This window comes from Strix aluco, chromosome Z (assembly GCF_031877795.1).
Source record: "Strix aluco isolate bStrAlu1 chromosome Z, bStrAlu1.hap1, whole genome shotgun sequence".
Lineage (NCBI taxonomy): Eukaryota > Metazoa > Chordata > Aves > Strigiformes > Strigidae > Strix > Strix aluco.
The window spans coordinates 76,398,722-76,418,556 of NC_133971.1; the positions used below are offsets into that span (position 1 = coordinate 76,398,722).

The following is a 19,835-nucleotide window of genomic DNA, read 5'->3' on the forward strand; positions in this document are numbered from 1 at the left end:
CCAGGCATGCACCTGGACGTATGATGAAGCCTATCCAGAAGGGTATTTTTCCAGGAGAGCAGCAGCAAGCACAGTCAAATCAAAAGGGATTAAAGGTTAGTATTAAGGTTTCTAAAGGACCCTAGCTCCCAGAAATGGCCATAAAAACTCTTCATTGAACCATATGCAGCTGCTACAAAGCCAATGACAACAATCAGGTCATCACAGTGGTGTTCAGTCAAGTCCTGTCAGGCTGAACTTTCACAAGCACTAAGCTCCTCCAAGATAACTCTGTTTGGGGATTAGGCTGTTCTGAAGCGTGCAGAGACTAGCAGTTTCCTTCAGGTTTGACAGTCTGGCATGAACTGCAGGAGCTAAATCTTTTGGAAAAATTGGTCCTCGACTATTTTGCAGGTGCGCAGTACTAATATTTGAGCAGTCTTAGTATTAGCATCACTGAACATCATATGCGATTTTATAGCCATCAACATAAATTTGATGGGTGTATACAGATACAAAAACTTTCAGCTTCCTTTTGCAAAAAACCAGAAATCCATATATGCACCAAAGCAAGAAGCAACACAGGCACTTTTGGTCCATGGCCAGCTTTTAGATATGTAGTATATATATGAAGATACAGCCATGGCTATGTATGACTTCACCAGGTCAGGACCGAGTAGTTTCCTTATTCTACAGAACAGTTTCCCCCATAGCGGTTGACAAATTCCCATCTGACTCAGCATCCACACAGGAATATAGCTCAGCTTTCACATATTCCATATATCTTCTTTACTTCAGCATTACATTCTTCCTCTACACTTTCTGCCCCCTGTGCTCATACTCAGCTGCACACACAAAAAGAGCTTGCTGACCCTGGTTTCTATGCAGCTGCTTTATGATGCCGTGCTTGGAGCTGCCTGCTCCTCTCTCCACACATACCCATCAGGCTCCACTGCCTCTTCTGTGCTCGTGGTACAACACAGCCCCTCTCCCATTGTCATTTCTCCCCTCATCTATGCACAGCTCATTTGCACTATGCAAACATCTCCTAGCGGCACACAAACTCTAATCCGTGAAATAAAATAAGTCTTTTGTCAGTTATAACACTGACTCACAGCCTAATTTTAATGATGCTGAAAAACGATAATTACCTCCCAAGGCAATACTTGTCCCCTGCTGAATTTGTTTGTTTACCAAATCTCCTCCTCTTGTGTATTGTTCATTAGACAGGGTGATAAAGCACACAAAAATGCTGTGTGTGTCAGTGGGGTGGTAGACGACCAGCTAAGCATGAAGAGACAGGGGAACTGTTTCTGTCAGGGTGAAGGGATGGTTAAATGCATGTGATGTGCAGTGAAGTCTGGGCCATGAAATAAATGGTGAAGGGATGGCCTGGCCACCGCTGCTGCAGGAACAAGGTGGCTGAATTTGGGGCAGTTCTAGGCAGGCACAAGCTGAGTATGAAGCCATGCCTTCTGGCAGCAAGGGACCTGGTGGTTCTGGCCGGGTACTTCTGCAGGGCAGGAGTTCAGCTCCTTCTAGGCTTCTTAACAAAAGTGTTTATTGACTTGAAGGCCTGTATTTATACAGCAATACTGAAGTGCTGCATCCCTGGGAGGAACAGCAGCAGGTTTTTAGTCATGCTTTTGGCTCAAGCTAGTTATCTCTTTGGTTGTGGGTTTCTGAAGCTATCCTTTAAAACCAGCTACAATGGAACATAAAATGTAACCATCTCTGTGAAGAATTATTTTAGGGTCAAACAGTTCCTTATTACTGTGATTATGAAGCCTCCCAAATTAGCACTCCTCTGTGTAACAGGACATTGGCAAAACAAATCTAACATACAGACACACAAGAAAACAACTGATGATGCCAGGAAATGCAATTGCTAATTTCTACTGACTATCCCATCCATTTGCTCACTGGCAGCTCTAGGATTCAGCCAGGCTGGCTATCCCTTGGCTTTTAAGCGCCACCTGTTGAAACATGAAACCACATGTCAGAGTCCAGAACTGGGACACTTGCTAGTGTCATCAAATCATGAAGTTCTGAAAAAGGTGTTTAGATGGGAATTGGGAGAAAAAATCAAACCCACAACAAACGTTTCACTTCTTTATAGTCTCTGATCACAAAGGAGTTGGGGGAAATGAAAGCAAAAGTCAGAGTTTCCAGGATTTCTTCATCATTAAAATGAAGTAGGCATCACTGTCCACAGAAGCACTAACTCCTGAGTAGTAGTTCAAAAACTCATCTTTTGTAACCTAAGAATGAAAAAAACAGTGTTTACATGTGATGGCTATATACTGTGGCCCAAATCAAGATGTTTATGTAACACATCCCTATATTTTGCAAGTAATTCTTTTGCATTTTCCACAGAAGTCTGTTTTTTAGGTCAAACTGTCCTAATCTGACATTAGGATGTGTTGTTGCAGCAAGATCTCACACAGCATTTGGTCCAGTGACACTGAGGTCAATGGATTGAGCTTCTTGCTTTGGGAGACAGAGCTGTTGCTATGTCCTTGAAAAACAAATGTCAGGAAAAGTTATTCTGGTTATCGGTATATTGACTGCATAACTTAGATGTCACAACAAAATTAGATTAGTTCAACATTAGCAGCATCAACAAATGAATGTAAAAATCTCCAAAGGTTAGTCAAGAAATAAAAAATGAAAAACAAAGCAGAAATGTATTGGTGGAAATATCTAAAGGAATAAATCCATGCCACAAAGTCAGAGCTCCTCAAAAGCAATCTGCTTTTTTTTTTTTTCCCCAGAAAATGTACATAAACTAAAACAAACGTATACACACAAAACCCAGTAAATTTTGAATGCTAAATTATCAACTGAAACTTAAAAAAAAATAAATTGCAGCTTTTGGTAAAAATATCATGTTTTCAATGCAGAAATAACAGATCTATCTCTGGAAAATAAACACTGCTCACATTTTGCCACAATCTCTGCTCTTCCACAGAAAACCAGACTTGAGTTAAATTCCATGAAACATTGCACTTCCTTTCCTTCTCATCTTTCCTACTTGCCAAGACATTCAACAGAGTCTGGATCCCATCCCCATTCTTCAGCTGCAGGTCCTGTTGGGATCAACAGCAACATTGTAAGCTGGAATGAAGCCTAGGTCCAGGTTTTGTCAGAGGTGGGGCTGCCATACCTGGGGTTGGCTGCAAATCAGCGAGCTGAAGCTTTTGCATCCTACCGTGCTCATGCCTCCTGCAGCCTCTGTTGGTGTGAGAGCTGAAGAGGTGCTAGAGCTGAAACCAATGCTCGCTCATCTGGGGTAAACCAGTACGGCTGGGGGGCTGTGTCAAATACCAAGGCTGCTCTCAGCCCCCTGAAAACTTGGCATTGAGTACAGACCACTAGAAAACCTGCTTTCTGCTCACCCCTTCCTTCTGAGCTGTCTATGAGAAAGCATTTCTAGAGAAACAGGATGGGCTATAATCATAGCGAAAGTCATAGAAAGTGGGCAGTCGCCAACGGTGGCAGATTGCTCTCAGCGTTATCTGTTTTACCAGGGAAAGCTGAACATGCTGCTGCTGCTTCTTGTGTGGAGGACAGGATCTGGAAGGCAAAAATAGCCAAAATCCCCAGGCTCACTCCTTCTGCCAGCTGGTGACAGCAGAGGCTGGGAGGCCTGCTCTGGGGTGGCAAAGCTCTGCTCTGCTCACGCAGCTACAGAGGTTTGAGGCAATACCATGTAAAAGCTGTTACATAAAGACAAATTGGCTTTCATCCAGCAATGTGCGCAGGTGGTTTCATCTGCAAAAACCCCAGCTGCTTCCACCTGCCTCTGCCAAGACAGCTTTGTGCCAGGAGACCAACATAATGAATCAGATCAGTGAATATACCTTGCCAGTTAGTTGGACTTGCATTAAAACTCAGTTTCTTGAACCAGAAATTTATGCTGTGGGAGAGAACATGAGCCAAACAACAGCTGTGGGCCATATCAAGCCAAAAATTTCCCATCCAGGACAAAAACATGAAGCCACAAAAGCACACAAGGGGTAAAACCAAAATGCAGTAAAGAATTCTTCTGGAGTGCTGCCTTTCCCCAGGGAACATGTCAGAGGGAGAGGCTGTCCCCTGCTTCTCCATTCCCATGCCTTGTGCTCTTTTGGGGTGGTGGGGGATCACAGAGATGCTCTGATGGCTCAGGTAGAGCTTGGAGCAGACTGGGGGGGGGGGCGGGGGGGGCAGGCGTGGGGAGGGGAGGAAAATGGAAGCTTTTCCCTCTATGAGGGACCAGAGGGTTCAGCCAGCATTTTTGGAGTACACTCCTGGTGTGGCCTGGTGGGGAGGGCAGAGTTCATCCCTGACAAGGTGCTGTGCCATGGGACAAGCTGGAGCCCAAGGTGCAAGGGAAACCTTTACCTCTGGTATTGGCCCACAGCACTGCAGACTCAAATGTTCTTATGGTTTGTGCTATCCTGTTTGGCATCTGTTGCACAATCAGAAAGAAGAAATAGTGCTTTGAACATGAAGCATCAACCAAGATCTGACAATCTTGATGCTAGCACCAGATACGATCATGTGCATTGCCACCTATCTCCCAGTATCTGCTGTGTGCGCTGTGCAACCACAGACTGGCAGGACAGCCTGCATCACCATCTATCTCCAGCATCTGCTGGGTCTGTAACCAGCACACAGCAGCTTGCAGCTGAACACAAGCGCCTGAGCTTCACTTTTGTCTCTCCCAGATCACAGTGCAGCAGCCCCAGCAGACAGGGACAGAAGTGTTAAAGGGTGGCTCTGGTCACCCACTGTTAGCGCTGATATCCCTTCATGTCTGGTTCAAATCCCTTTAACCTCTGCAGACTGCTTCCACTGAATCTCAGGTGTGTGTGCCCAGTGTGTCATTATGGCTGCACATCTCCCAGTAGAGATTTTCCTATCTTAGCAGCCAATGTAATGCCTGTGTTCGTACCATGAATTTGCACACATATTAATCAAATGACATTTCTTACATCACAGATTCCAATTTGTGTTCTATGGCATCTGATTACAAGAGAAAAATCATGTTATTCTTTCTCAGATTATTTCTTTCTCCTGAAAGCACTATACCTTTTCCGCAGTTTCTAGTTTTTACTCAGATTGCTCCAGGAGCCACTCTGTTCCCACAGAAGAGAAAAGAAACTTTGTAACCCATTTCAAAGGAATCTAAAACCAGCCTTTGGAATCGTGCTCCATACAAATTTCAAAATGAGTATATTGTGAAAAATGTCCTCCTGATGCTGAAAAACACATCCAGTGAGCAATAAGGCTCACATGCAGGCAGACCCAAGGAGCTGGGAGCCGCTTTGAGGGCACCAGGGCTGCACCGGCTGCAGCTCTCACCCGCAGGGTGGGTGCTGAGCCCTCCCACCAGGACCAGAGGGTTTGAGGTCTCCTGGCTCGTGTCCCCCAGATCCCCACACAAAACCCCTTTAGTCAAGCTCAGTGCAGAAATCTCACCCTGGAGCACTGAGCTTTCCCCAGCCGTCACAGGCTCCTGCTAAGGAATCCAGCAGCTGGTGACAAAGCTTCTGCTGTTTTTTAAAAAACATATTTGCTTCCAGTACCACTTCTCCCTTCTGAAAAGATATATTGCATTTGGGATTAAGTAAAATTGGAAAATATTAGCACTGAGAAGACAAACTGGTTGCAGTTATTGAGATTAAAACTTCCACTGCACTTGATTAAATGTCAACACAACAGATCACTGTGGGGTCTGAAGACATGAGATAGTGTGTCAGAAGGAAATAGTTTTTTCATTTTGTGATTCCCACAGACCATCCACATTACTTTCTCTTTTTTTTGAAATATAGAATACAGATAACATGACACTCTGTGTGAAGCCAATTAATAAATGAGAAAGAAATGGATTCTACTCAAGCTGCCAGGACATGTACAGCCTCTCTTTGATAATAAATTTGTTATTCATGTAAGGTATGTTGGCACTTCAGTAGCATCACAGTAAGTAAAGGTTCCTCCTATGGATGTCAGTCATAAAGAGACCCTTTCCAACAGTTTCCAGTGTCAGCCCAGTATGTAAATTTCTGGAGGCTTACAGATCAAAGAAAATATTTGAGTTTGCACAGCCTTTACTAAGGAATTGCAAGCAGCTATTGCTCGTACTGAGATCATGGCTGGACAAAACAAAAGCAGACTTTGAACAAGACCAGAGCAGCAAGCACTCAGGACTTCAGTATTTGAACTGTTAGCAGCCCAGGCTAAGTAAAAGCTGAGACTTCATCAGTCAAGCTCTTTTGAAAGTCCAGTCTGTAAGCCTATACTGTTTTTAGCTGGCTGCCAGCCTGAAATGGAGCAAATGTTGTCATACACAAGCCATTTACCCTTTGCTACAGCAGCAGCATCTCAGTATGGGAGAGCAGCACAACAATGCAAGAGAAGCAGAAAGAAGATGACAAACAGAAAAGGAACCAAGGCAGGAATAATTAGACATTTTTTTCTTTTTTTTTTTTTTTTTCTTTTACAGTTTCCTTTGTGCACCATTTCCCCACTCTCTGTGTGGGGAAAGGACAGAACATATCAGAACTGAGATAGCCTCGTTGATGTGAACAGGAGGGTGGGTTCCCATCCTTTTTTCAGCAACATAAATGGAAGATGACAAGACAAGAAAGTTACAAGTTCTTGAGTTCCCAGAAAGTACCCTGAAGTCATAGCTTGGTCATAAACCAGTATAAATACAAAAAGTAGTAAGCGACTTTTGGTGTAGGTGTGCACAGACAACAGCTACTGGACCAGTAAATTTTCCAGGAACAGTGAGAAGAAACTACTGTAACATACGTATGTCCTTTAAAGAAAAATATTAGTGAGATGATCTCACAGTACAAAAAGAAAGAAACCAAAGAGGGGGAAAAAGCTATAAGCAGGCTTACAGAGGTTTGAAACAAGGCATGCACAGGAAAGATGCCTGTATGCTGAGTTGTAAGCCAGGTAGAAAACAGGGCTTTAAAGAGTATTTTGCATTTATTCTGGTCCGTGTCTCCCCTTCTTGATTTGTTTCTCCATCCAGCCTCTCGGCACTGGGAACTCACATGTTCCCAGCAGTGAGCTGCGGAGTTGATCCATCCCGCAAGTGAGTCCCAAGAAGTCAAGAGATGTTGCAGTGCTACAGGCAAGAGGGTTAGGTGACACTCCTGGGACAGACTTCCTCACATTTATAACAGTCTTCCCCAGACCACCATTCTTCCAGATTATTTCAGTCTCTTCCTCTTGCATCCTCTGTCAAGCAGAGCTAACACTGGAGGAGGGGATACAGTCAGGAGCCACAGGGACCTAATGTGTATGTCTGAGAAGAAAGGACCATCTCATCTCAGAAAAGACATGTCAGGGATGCAGGGAGAAAAGGGACAGATAGGCAGAGTGGTTGGATGCCAGATCTGCTCTGATTATGCTCCAATCCCCCGAGGCTGAGCCTACAGAAGCATCTGGGAATTATTTCTGCAGATTGACTGTAATTGGCACAGTTACTGGAAGCTGTTATTACGGAAAATGAGCATATTGTTGTGCATACACTTAATCATGGGAACCTACAAAAGGTGGAAGTAAAGTCTTGCTCCTTTAATCATATGATCAGAGTTTCCAAGCATTCTTCATCATGATGATAAAATAGACATCTGTGTCTATTGAAGCGCTGACTCCTGCATAGTAGTTCATGAATTCTTCCATTGTGACCTGAGACAGAAGGATTTAAAATATGAAATTGAACCTTTATGTTTTTAATATAAGTCAAACCCACACATTAAGAAGAACTCTAAATGGAATTTAACATCCGCTATTTCATGTTGTTGCTGGTGAAAAGGAATCCAACAGGAAGAATGAAGACACTGCAAATTTGCGTCAGTTCACTTCTTTGTTAGAAATAAGAGCTCTTGTCCTCCAGGAACACTTGGATGGAAATGAAACATGCAGAGTTAAACTAACCTTACCAGGAACTGAAGTTAAAATCAGTGCTGCCCAAGAAGACAAATGTTTTAATGCATTTTTTTCCAGGGATGCTATAATCTGTTTTTTTGTGTTATTTTTAGTGAAAGTGGATGGGTTTTCTGGTGCAACCCAGGGACAGCTAGGATTTTTATATCCATTCACTAAAGAGAAAATATCATTGCTTTAAATAGGTCTCACTTAAAAAAGCAAACATTCTTTCAAATAACTGAGTTTTGAAAATCTTTCATGGATATTTTGAGGTTGAATTGCTTTTAAAATTACCATTAAAAAAACAAACAAACAAACAAACAAACAGATTAGCAGATACGAAAGTGCATGTCTCTTGTGATGCCTTAGCTCTCAAATGCACAACACAGTAGAAGCAAATATTTTTCTATGTGATGTTTATTCAAGGAATGACCTATACGGTTTGAAAGTTAAGTAACAAGTCACAATGGGGAGAAGTGAACACTGTAGACTGTCTTACCATCAGGAAACAATTACAAGCTTCACTGACCCTGCTGATTTCAGAGGCATCCAGCAAGATCATGGTGAAGAGGACCTTTCTAGCAGATGCCTTTAGGCATTTCTGCTAAAAACATTTTAGCTGTTCAGCTCATACCAGTGTCATTAGTGACCTCTGAATCAGGTACAGGATTGTCACAATTCTTGGAAGAAACTGCAATTAGGTGAACTAATGTCAGAATTGCTGAAAAAGACGTGGGTGCTCAGAGTAACTTTTTCATAAGCACAAACACTGCAGCATTTATGAGGTACAAGGCACTGAACTTGTCAAGGATCATTTTGGAGACTCGTTTAACGTGTTAATATATGACCTCAGCACAAAAAGCAGGAACATTTTGCCTGAGGTTTGCTAGATGTCACCACTGCTGCAGAGAAGGAAGGGGACAACTCATGCAACTGGTACCTCTGAGGATGGCAGAACAGAAAAAGGAATGAAATTCAGCTCCACCAAGTGAGAAGTGATGCCTGAGGGAAATAAAAAGCATTGCCTCCCTACAGACTGAGAGCCTTCCTGTTGGAAGCAAAGCAAGTGGAGAATTTGGATGTAGTAGCCAGCCATTAGACAGGTAAAAGTCACCAGTGTAGTGGAGCCCAAGTGACACCTCAGAAGTGTGAAGTGTTAAAGACATTCCACAAAGTGCTGATGAAACCTTATCTAGTTTGTTATTATGAACAACTCAGACTGAGAATACCACCGTGTGAACAGAGGAGATCCACGATTGCTCTGAGTTCGTCAGACGCTTGTAAGTTCAGACCAAAGAATTTTGAAGACACATAGCAAAGGGAAAAAAATCATGCTTGACTTGGAGACAGTTACAAAGTGGATGCATAAGAAGTGCGTCACAGAAGGTGCCCAGGCTTTGTACCTGCACTGGAGAGTCAAAGCGGAGGGTAGGAAGGGCTTCCAGCCCTGGCCCAGTCAGTGGTTCCTCAGGGCACACGGCTGGTGGCAGCCCCCCAATCCCACCCTCCCTCCAACTCTCTGTTGATAAATCTATCTCTATTATGGACTGATTTCCAAGTCTTTCAGTAATTACATACACTGGAGAACTGGTAACTGTAAAGTATTTCACATATTAGGGAACCTGCTTTTTAATTGAATCCTGGTATTTATTGTCCTAAGAAGTAAAAAATCCTCCAATTTACGTGGATCTTGAAAATCAGCAATCATGTGGGTTACTCTGAAGATATACTTAGAGTAATCTATGAAAGTAGAGCATTAAGGCTACAAACCTGTAAATGCAATCTCATGTCTACCCTTGCACTTCCTTCAGAGCCCCTTTGCCTCTGAATGTGTAAGCAAGTTCTAACAACAGTCCTATGCAGAGGTTATGCATCCATTTTACTGCCCCCCCATATATGTAACACAAATGTGTGTATGGCACTGCAATCACTCTCACATTTAATAATTTAAGTCAAATACTGAGTCAGATGGTGATTTCATGGTTTGACATTAGGTGTCTGCTTTACTTACCTTCCCATCTTTGTCATAGGGTGAATCAAAATTATCCAAAAAGGCCCTAAAAACTTGATCTTCTGTCCAGTCTCCATTTTGGTATTTGGGATGATGCTTTGCATTATACACCCCCTGTAAGTCTTCAATTGTTATGACACCATCTCCAGTTTTATCTAACTTCCTAAACGCCTGCATGATGATCTCTTTTCTTGCATTTGACATTGGGGGCTGTAAAGAAATATTAACAGAATCATTTTATTTCTGCCAACTACTTGCCTAGTTCCAAATTCAAGTAACTGCTGCTGTTAATAATAATCCTATTTCAAGGCACTTGGGACAACAAACTGCTGACAGCTACACTGTCCATGAGCTAGGAAGGGCAATATATCACCAAAAAAGCAGCATGATCAAGACTATTCAGTGTCTATCAATATGATAGCAAATGGACAATAAGAGAGAAAATGCTACCTAGAGCACTTTTCTATTCTACTTATTTTAAATATTTCTAACAAGAAATTACTAATTACTCTAGGCATTAATTATTTCCTTTCTTAATTGCTTAGACATCAGCAGAGCAAAAAGGCTCCCACTAAAATCAGTCACACTGTGGCTGATTAGAGAAAGCCACCACTGAATTAGTTCATATTATAAGGAGATGCATGAGAAAATGACAGAAAAAGAAGTGAGATTAATAGTCTGAACCACATAAGTACCTGGACTGCAATATAGGAATTTAGGTACCTAAATCAAGGCAGCAAATCATAAAAAAAAAAATCACAACCATTTATTTTTAACTATTCTATTCTATTCTATTCTATTCTATTCTATTCTATTCTATTCTATTCTATTCTATTCTATTCTATTCTATTCTACTCTGTTCTATTCTATTCTATTCTACTCTATTCTGTTCTATTCTATTCTATTCTATTCTATTCTATTCTATTCTATTCTATTCTATTCTATTCTATTCTATTCTATTCTATTCTATTCTACTCTATTCTGTTCTATTCTATTCTATTCTATTCTATTCTATTCTATTCTATTCTATTCTATTCTATTCTATTCTATTCTATTCTACTCTGTTCTATTCTATTCTATTCTATTCTATTCTATTCTATTCTATTCTATTCTATTCTATTCTATTCTATTCTATTCTATTCACTTCTGAGCTCTCTCATCCACAGAGGTGTTGTTTAGGATGATTTTCCTCCTTTAGCATATTTAGATGGACATAGAACATTTTAACTTTTCAAGAGTTACTGATTTTTTAGAGTTGTAGACTTTCCTAATTACTAAATTGAAAAAAAGTGCTGTGTTTCATGTTCAGCTAATGACAAATCAAGGATTTTTCTCCATTTTTGCAGTAATAACATAAATTCCCAGACTTACTCTCAGTGTAACAAGAAATTCATCAAAATCAATTGTTCCATTGCCATCTTTATCAAATACCCGGAAAATCTCTTGTGCTTCTTCCTTGTCTATCATCATAGCATAATCATTTAATCCTTTCACAAATTCTTTGAAATCAAGGGTCCTGCTGTTGTCATCATCCATAATCCGAAATACTCTGTGGAAAATGTGCAATTTAAGGAGAATACATAGGACAACCTGGACAATGCTGCAGCGTTTTAGCACAGTGACAGAGCACAGGGACACCTTTCTGAGATAACATTTCCCCCTTGTACAGTCTTCTGAGGGAAAAACTAAAAAAAATAGGGGGGTGGGGAAGGAACCCAGTAACAAAAACCCACCACACTTATTGGCAGCAGCAGTGACTTGCTTAGAATGGGTGCCTGAATATTACACTGCTGAACTTAAATGGGGTGACGGCTGCCTTAACTGAAGGCGTCTTCCTATTCATTATACATTGAGTCATCTAAAAGTTGGGCTTGTAGATGAAGTTCCAGCTGGTGACCTTGTATCCCTCTGTGGTTTATGAGGCCCAGGAGTGGTTTCAGGGTGTGATGCACCCTCTCCTAAGGATGGGGTGACCCACATTCTCAGAGTGACTGCAGAAGAAGTCTAGATGCCTCCCATAAACTATACAGCTAATAGATTATTACACACAGGGGAATCACACCCCAAGGGAAAGGAAGCACAAAGCCCCTGTATTGAGATACTTATAGAACATACCAAAGAGAGAGAAAATATTTTGTGTTCCCCCTCCTTGGCCGGAGTTGTTCTGTGTCTCAAGGACACACCTTCCTCTGAGGGATTCACGGTCCTCATCCTTCAACAAACGAGCAGGTCAGTCCTGTCTCCCAAAACACAGGAAACCCAAGCCCAGGCTCTGGGGGTTGTGGCATTTGCATCGGAACAAGGAAACTCAAGTTTTGGTCCCTGCTTAGCCTATGAACCTCTTGCAGCTAAAACTATTAAGCTGAATAATCGATTTGACTTCTTAGACTCACCTGCCAAGTCCTTTGATGCCTGCAGATCCCCTTGCTAAACACTGCAGGCGAAGTCTTTCTACAGGGTCGGTCGTTTTGGACAGGTTTCTTTTGGCCTGGATTGCCATCTCTCGGTCATGCCTTGCTGTGCCTGGCATCTGGAAGACCAAAGTGCTCATACAGTATGGATTCACATGCACAAGGCAGAGTGCTGAAACCTGCCTTAGTACATAGAGCATCCCAAATCCCTCACTTGAAAGGTGCTGGCAACTCTCTCATGAGCACTCATTTTGACCCTCTCTTTCCTTTTCCTTATATCCTTTTATCAGAAGGGGAAATTGCCAATATAGGCCATCAACCCTGAAAGAAAAGCTCAGACAACCACCCTGGGATTAACCCAGATGCAAATATGAAAGTGTGAGTAAGAATTTGCTGCCTACAGTGTAGGAAAACAGTGAAAACCAGTGAATGCAGCCAGGAGAGCAGTGCTGCTTCTGCACCCCCAGCAGTCCTGCCAAGCCTTCTCAGCCTGCCACGTGTGCAGTTAGCATTTGCTCACAGGTAGAGCTGTGACAGCAAAAGATATCCTGGCTGGGGACCTTTTCCTTATGTTTGCTTTTGTTCCACTGTAGTCGTAATTCTCCAGAGCAGGGCTTTCTCCCGTTGCATGTCTGAGCAACAGCTATCACCCCGAGACCTGACCTCACCTATACAGATGACACCTTGTGCTACTTCAACACAACTGCAGAAAAAATTAATACCTTAAACTTGCACAGCATTTAGCACTCCAAGATTTCAGGAGTCTGCCAACAATCACATAAGTCTTCCAGCTTCCCTCAGAGGAAGACAGTGAAACAAAAAGTGGGAAAACCAGACCATGGACTTGCAGCACTGCAACAGCACCACCAAGAGCAGCACGTCTGGGCTGGCAGAGGGTTGCTCCTTCTCCCGCAGGGATTATTTGTGCCTAATGCTAAGAGTATCAGGGCTGCTCATGGCCATACTGACATTTTAGGGGTACATTGAATCCTCACCCCTGAGCAATGCTCAGGACCAGGACTGCCATTCCCTAGCCTGGCTGCTGGGTCTACAGATCACAAAGGCCCCCAAAATATTTTCCAGCCTTTAATGCATCACAGGACCAGGGCACAAAAAGAGTTACAGAAGGACTGGGTTGAGTTACAGCAGAGCTCCTGACTCAGGGGCCACTTGATGTTCTGCTGAGGATGCTGAGGGTGGGGAGATGAAAAAGATAGATGGCCCTGTGAGACATCATCCATGCACATTGCACTTCCAATCTCATTGTTACTGCACATGCAGAAGTGTGAATTGAAATGGTCAGAGAAATCTTCTGAGAAACATAGAATTAAACTGTTTCATCTTAACTACTCTGCTCCTGTCTACAGAGCATTGGCTATGGCTATGTCACATGTGCTGACTTTTGCAACCCCTTCAGACAACACCAGTTGGGCTTAGAAAAACAGAAAAGTAAAATGGTTTTGTTCCCCCTCAAATGGTTTCAGTACTAGCTTATTGTAGAAATCTAGCATGGTAGAAAAGAGACCATTTCAGCTTTTGTTTCAGCCAGAATGAGCAAAGTTCTTCTGGGAATTCATTAATGAATGACCAGAAAGACCTTACAGCTATGTGAGATCAGCAGTCACAAATGTTTTCTGCAAACAATGACCTGTATTTAAATGATGTTTAGCTGGCAAGAATATAAAATACAGTGAGGTTACATGAACACAGTGCAAACTATATTTACATTACATAATTATGTACTATAGCTTACATATATATAATGTCTATACATCTGTATACAGAGTGCATAACCCATGCATAGCACTGTGCAGTATGCCTCTATACTATGTTATGTATTTATACAGATCTATAAATAATGAGAGCAGTGATGACATAATTTGTCTCCACTGCACACTGCAAAAATCTACACAAACACACATGGTGCAAAGAGTGTAGTAGCTCTTTGCCTTGGGTTCTGTAGAGGCATTTCCAGCATATTGCAATACACATCAAATAATCATTGCAAGCGAGATTCATGAATTGAGGCTAGGGAAGGATCATCTGATATGGTATCAGATGGACCCCTCACTACAAAAAGGACATTGAATTACTCAAGCGTGTCCAGAGAAGGACAACGAAGCTGGTGAAGGGTCTGGAGCACAGGTCGTACTGGGAGCAGCAGCTGAGGGAACTGGGGTTGTTTAGTCTGGAGAAGAGGAGGCTGAGGGGAGACCTCATCGCCCTCTACAACTACCTGAAAGGAGGTTGCAGAGATCTGGGGATGAGTCTCTTTAACCAAGTAATAAGTGATAGGACAAGAGGTAATGGCCTCAAGTTGCACCAGGGAAGGTTTAGACTGGGTATTAGGAAGCATTTCTTTACAGAACGGGTTGTTAGGCATTGGAATGGGCTGCCCAGGGAGGTGGTGGAGTCCCCATCCCTGGAGGTGTTTAAGAGTCGGGTTGACATAGCGCTGAGGGATATGGTGTAGTTGAAAATGGTCATTGTTAGGTTAATGGTTGGACTAGATGATCTTCAAGGTCTTTTCCAACCTTGATGATTCTGTGATTCTGTGGTATCTACTATGATCTCCTGTACCTCAATAAAAGGCCACTGAAACTGGCCAGTCCTCAGTTATGTCTGCAATAAGTACAAAGTTTGCTTCTACACCCACAAGCATTTCTAGCTGAGAAGTCACCATCTCCAGGCTAAGTTGTGCCAGTATTGAATCATTTTCTTTTTAAAATATGTTCTTTGTTTCTAGTCTGAATTTCCCCCATCATTAGACGTTGTTTTACTTTCTTTTACTAGATTAAAGAGCTACCTGTTAAAAATTTGTCCACATGCAAGCACTTGAAGGACTCTTTTAAACCCTCTTTGGTTAAGCAATTAGACAGAGCTTAGGATTCTTGTTACAAAATGAGTTTCTAGGTGTTAGATAATTCTGCTGTTGTTCCTGAACTTTTCCAGTTTTTTCCAGTGTTCTTCTTGAAGTGGGAGAGAGCAGTCTAGTAATGTCACTAATGCCATAGGCTGAGATATTAACTTTTTTTTCCCCATGTATCATGGTTAAAAACACTAATAATAAATATTTCTGCTAACTCTTTCCAAATTTCCATTCTCTGTAATGTTCAATAACAAAGTCATCAACACCACATTGCTATATAAAACTCACACATCACACTAAAGCTTCTTAAACATGATCTGGCTTCCTTTATCACACAGCAGAATGCATTTAAGAATCCTTTCTATACATTCAATAAATACAGAAAACCAGTTAAATATAAACCCTACTACATGCAAGCCTGGTCAGCAGTAACACATCTACCACTTCCCTATTTCTGGTTTAAGCTAGAGATAAACCCTTCCTAGGCTGTTAAAAGTCTATACTGCATTGTAAGACAACAGATTCTGAATCAGAGCAAGGATAGAGGACTCACAGTGATTCACATGGTCTCTCCTCTCCTTCCATTTTGCTTTTCCCCCTTTTGGATAATGTGAAGTAGGTAAAGATACAGTCAGGATTTGCTGACTACAACAGGTCTCTGTATACCTTACAAACATGTTATGCATTAATAACCATTAATAAAACATGAAAAGGTCATAACCATAACTTTGCATGTTTTTAATTCTTATATCTCTTCCAAGATCATCAGATGTCTCCCACGGTGAAATGAAAAAGAGGCTGGTTAATTTAATTCTGAATGCTAGAAAGTTTTGTTTTGTGTAACAGCCTGGACAATTACAATACCCCACGTTCTCAGCATTCTTTGTTTCTATGGGCAATGTTGTGTTGTGAAGGTTGAACAGAAACAATCGCATTTCTTCTTAACAAATACAAAACCTGAAATTCTCGGTTGTTTTGGGGTTTTTTTTTCAGAATAATCTTAGGCTGTTCAGCAACCAGATCTCTTTACATCCCTCTAAGCCTGAGGCTTAAATCTGTGAAGAAAAAGATTTAATCTAAGCTCAGCACCATTCATTTATATGTTATCCTTCAGCTGAGTCCAAGAGACTCTTGCGAAAGTCCTGAAAAACACCCCAGTGTGGCAGGCAGAAACCCATACTAGCCTCCCCATTATTGCAGGCTCCTGAAAGTCCCTGTCCTGGCCAAATGCATGAGTTGCACACCATCCCTGAGCAGAAGATCTGAGAGTCTGAGACTAGATTAACTGGCCTAAACTAATTGCACACATTTGGTTTGTTCCTAATAATTTCATTAAATTATTAAAAGCATGAAAACTGCATGAATGTTTGGCAATCATCTGAACACATCCTTAAAAATCTGGGTTCCCAGTCCCACTCACCCCTCTGTAGCAGCCTCCCCTCTGCCTCTCCACCACCTCCAGCATCATCCAGCTCCTATCTTCTGGCAGGTGGGGCAGTACCACTCTTGCTATTTTGCATATACATAATTTGCATATTTTATACATGCAACATGTATTTCCAAAATATATATATATATTATATATGTGTATAAAAAACACCACTCTTGGTTGAACCGCAAGCTCAACTGATCAGAGAAGCTCACTGCAAGCTAGCAAACAAGAGAGAAAATCCTTTACCTGCAATGCTATCCTGCACCTGGGGTTTCCACCCCGGACTTGGGAGGTGTCGGGGGGCTGGAGCAATGTCGTGCCCCACCTGCCTCCGTGCTCCCAGGCTCTCGCCAGGCTCAGGTGGCAAGTGGAGAGGATGCAGGGCCGCAGACTCACTATAGAGCTTCCTTGTCCATCTCGTTTTACTTGTTTGCACACCCAGCTGCCTTGGCCCCCCCCTTTTTTGGGAGGCCTGGAGTTTACCAGCTGGTCTCCAAGGTGACACTGGTGGCTGCGGCTGGCCCAACCTGCAATTACGCCGCTTCCCCGGGCAATTGCCACAGGGTTGCAAGAGTTTTTTTTATTTAACTTATTTTTAAATCAATGCCTTCCTTCTCTTCTCTGCCCACATGGGCTGGGGGAGGGAGAGTGGGAGACACCTCACACTGTCCCTCACAGAGGTGCTGGCAGGAGGGTGCAGTATCACCATGCCAGCATTGGGCATGGCTATGTTTTGATAATATGTTCCTCTGCTCTGTAGTTCATAGGGTTGAAAAAACTTGCTGCTTCAGTCCTTTACTCAAAACGCAATAGGAGAAAATAAGTAAAAGCCTGTCAATTGTGTTTCACAAAAAACAAGTTGCTGGTGTGTTTTTTGTCCTGCTGCTTAATTGCCAATTTGAAGACCCAATGGTCATGAGAACCTCCAGGGAGATGCTGAGATTGTGTTCATTTGCAGCAAGAAGAGACCTGAAAAGGTTAAACACCCATATGATGAGGAAAAATTGCCCTTTGCCTAGACACAGCTATCAACAACTCTGTCTGCAGAAGGTCACAAACTTTATCAGTGACATAGTGTAACACTTGGGGAAAGAATTAGTGTATTGATATACTCCTTAGGGGTCAAAAAAAAAACCCCTGTGTTACACTCCCTGGCCCTCTGCAGCAGCAGCAAGCTGAGTACACAGGCTCAGGACTAATGGCAATGGCAGCTCATACAAGTCAGTGCGAGAACACATGGGAAATGGTGAGAGAGCCCACTTCTGCCCATGGATAAAACACTGAGCAAGAATGAATAAGTGCATTGTTTCCTGACAAGAGCAGAAAATTATTTTAGGCAATTACGAGAGTAATAACATTTGCATCCTGGCTGGCTGCTTATCTTTCATCGACAGGTACTTCCTGGTACTAAACCATAGCTTGTGCAAGACTTTGTATATGCTTTATATCTCGCATCTGGCAACTGATTGTACATTAATGCACAAGCAGGAAACAATGCTTATTTAATCATTCTGTGATTCAAAAATATTGACTTAGTGACAATGTAACATCCCCCCATCTGCTATCGTGTTTTGTGAATTGATCTTCAGAGGCCTCCTGGGAATACAGAAGAGATAAGGGACTTCTAATGTGACCTGGGCTGCCGGTGATGGAGGAGCAGCCCCTGCCGTCTGCCAGCACACACTGCAAAGGCAAAACGGTGAGTGAAAACTGAAGAAATAATTCTTAATGAACAACAACGTGGTCCTTGAAATTCAGCATCCCACCTGAGTAAAGAAATTCTTCAAATGCAGAATTTGCATTGACTATCAGAGGGGTGCCAGTAGATTGGAAAAGCAAGGACAGGCTCTTGAAAGCAAAATAATGTTAATTTAACATCTGGATACTTCAGTGCCTTCTGCTGCCTTTCCTGACCTCTGACAGTGAGCCCAGGCATACACATACACACATGGTTTTTCAGTTTACATTTCACACACTCTTCTGAAAATTGAACTGTGTCATGTCTGATCTGGTTAATGAGTCATGAATCTGAAAAATTATTAATGTGCTTTCAAGTGTCTCAAATTGCATTGGGCTGAAGTTTATTTGATTGTACGTACTCTGTTACTGTGCACAAACTTATAAGCAGAGCTCAGTGAATTCAGAATGTATCATAAAGGAGATGGAGATTTCATCAGAACTCTGTAATTTTTCCTCCTCATTTTCTAGCTCTGAATACATACCTGTTCAATTTTTCATTTTCAGTCTGAACAGCCTGAACTGTCTGTTCCATTTGTGGTTCAGCACTGGACTGAATCTATTACAAAAAAAAATCTGTGAGATCTAACATGATCTCTTACGACATCTAATATGATCACTTATGACAGAGATTAAGATCTTGTCAAATTAAGTTTTCAAAAATTCAGATTTCTTGCTGAATTTTGGCAGGAGGAAATGTATAAGACATGCCTTATAAGCATTACAAAAAGTGTCTCAAAGTAAAGAAAGAAGCCACTGGGTATTTTGCCATAGTTAGTTTACATGCACTAGCATTGTTTCTTAACATGCTACCTGTGATCATCATTGCCAAGAAGTTCTTCAGCAGTGAGAAGTGCATGTATGAACACATCTGTTTGTACTTGGTAGGGCAATTGGCATGGTGTTTAATTTTCAATACAACTAAATAAGCAGGTTAAAAAACCAAACCAAAACAAAACAAAAACAAGAAAGCAAGCATGAAGTATCAGAACACTATACACCAAAGAAGACTAATTTTACAGGATAAACCTTTGGGGCTTTTTCCTGCTATTAAAATTGAGAAAGTTTCACATACACTGAAAAAGAAACCCTCATCGTAAGTAACATTGTCAAGGGAAAAGTATTCCCATTATAAACCAAGCTATAATCCAATTAAATTGAGCTCCCAATCCAAATAAAATGCTTTTATATTCAAAAATGCCGTCTCCCTGTGTGGTTTGTAGTTACCCAGCTGAAATTAATTATACTTATGATTGTTCTCCAGAGCAGAGACCAGCTGGCATATGCAGACCATGCCCATGCTACTGAACTCCTTCCAAGGGGGGCAGCCACATCCAACCTGCCTGCTGGGGATGGTCCCCTGCCCTGCTCACAGCAGACATGCAGCCCAGTCTCTCCGCATGGGTCTGACCCCACTGCAGTGACCCTCAACTCATCCCTCCAGGCCGAGGAGCCTTTCCAGCC

At 42.0% G+C, this 19,835-nt stretch overlaps 1 protein-coding gene across 3 annotated transcripts; it reads right to left on the reverse strand.

Annotated features, from left to right (window-relative positions):
- Positions 1 to 2,078: 2,078 nt before the first annotated feature.
- CAPSL (calcyphosine like) lies at positions 2,079 to 17,017 on the reverse strand. 3 transcript variants are annotated; one of them, XM_074812287.1, is made up of 6 exons: positions 16,881 to 17,017; positions 12,316 to 12,452; positions 11,294 to 11,471; positions 9,923 to 10,132; positions 2,922 to 3,068; positions 2,079 to 2,240 (listed from the first exon to the last, which is right to left on the reverse strand). In XM_074812287.1, exons 2-6 carry the CDS (start codon positions 12,450 to 12,452, stop codon positions 2,139 to 2,141), a joined length of 774 nt encoding a protein of 257 aa, XP_074668388.1. In that variant the 5' UTR covers positions 16,881 to 17,017; the 3' UTR covers positions 2,079 to 2,138. The 3 variants fall into 3 exon arrangements, with proteins under 3 accessions (XP_074668388.1, XP_074668389.1, XP_074668390.1); XM_074812288.1 differs by lacking the exon at positions 2,922 to 3,068 and adding an exon at positions 7,531 to 7,671; XM_074812289.1 differs by lacking the exons at positions 2,079 to 2,240; positions 2,922 to 3,068 and adding exons at positions 5,300 to 5,564; positions 7,531 to 7,671.
- Positions 17,018 to 19,835: the final 2,818 nt, after the last annotated feature.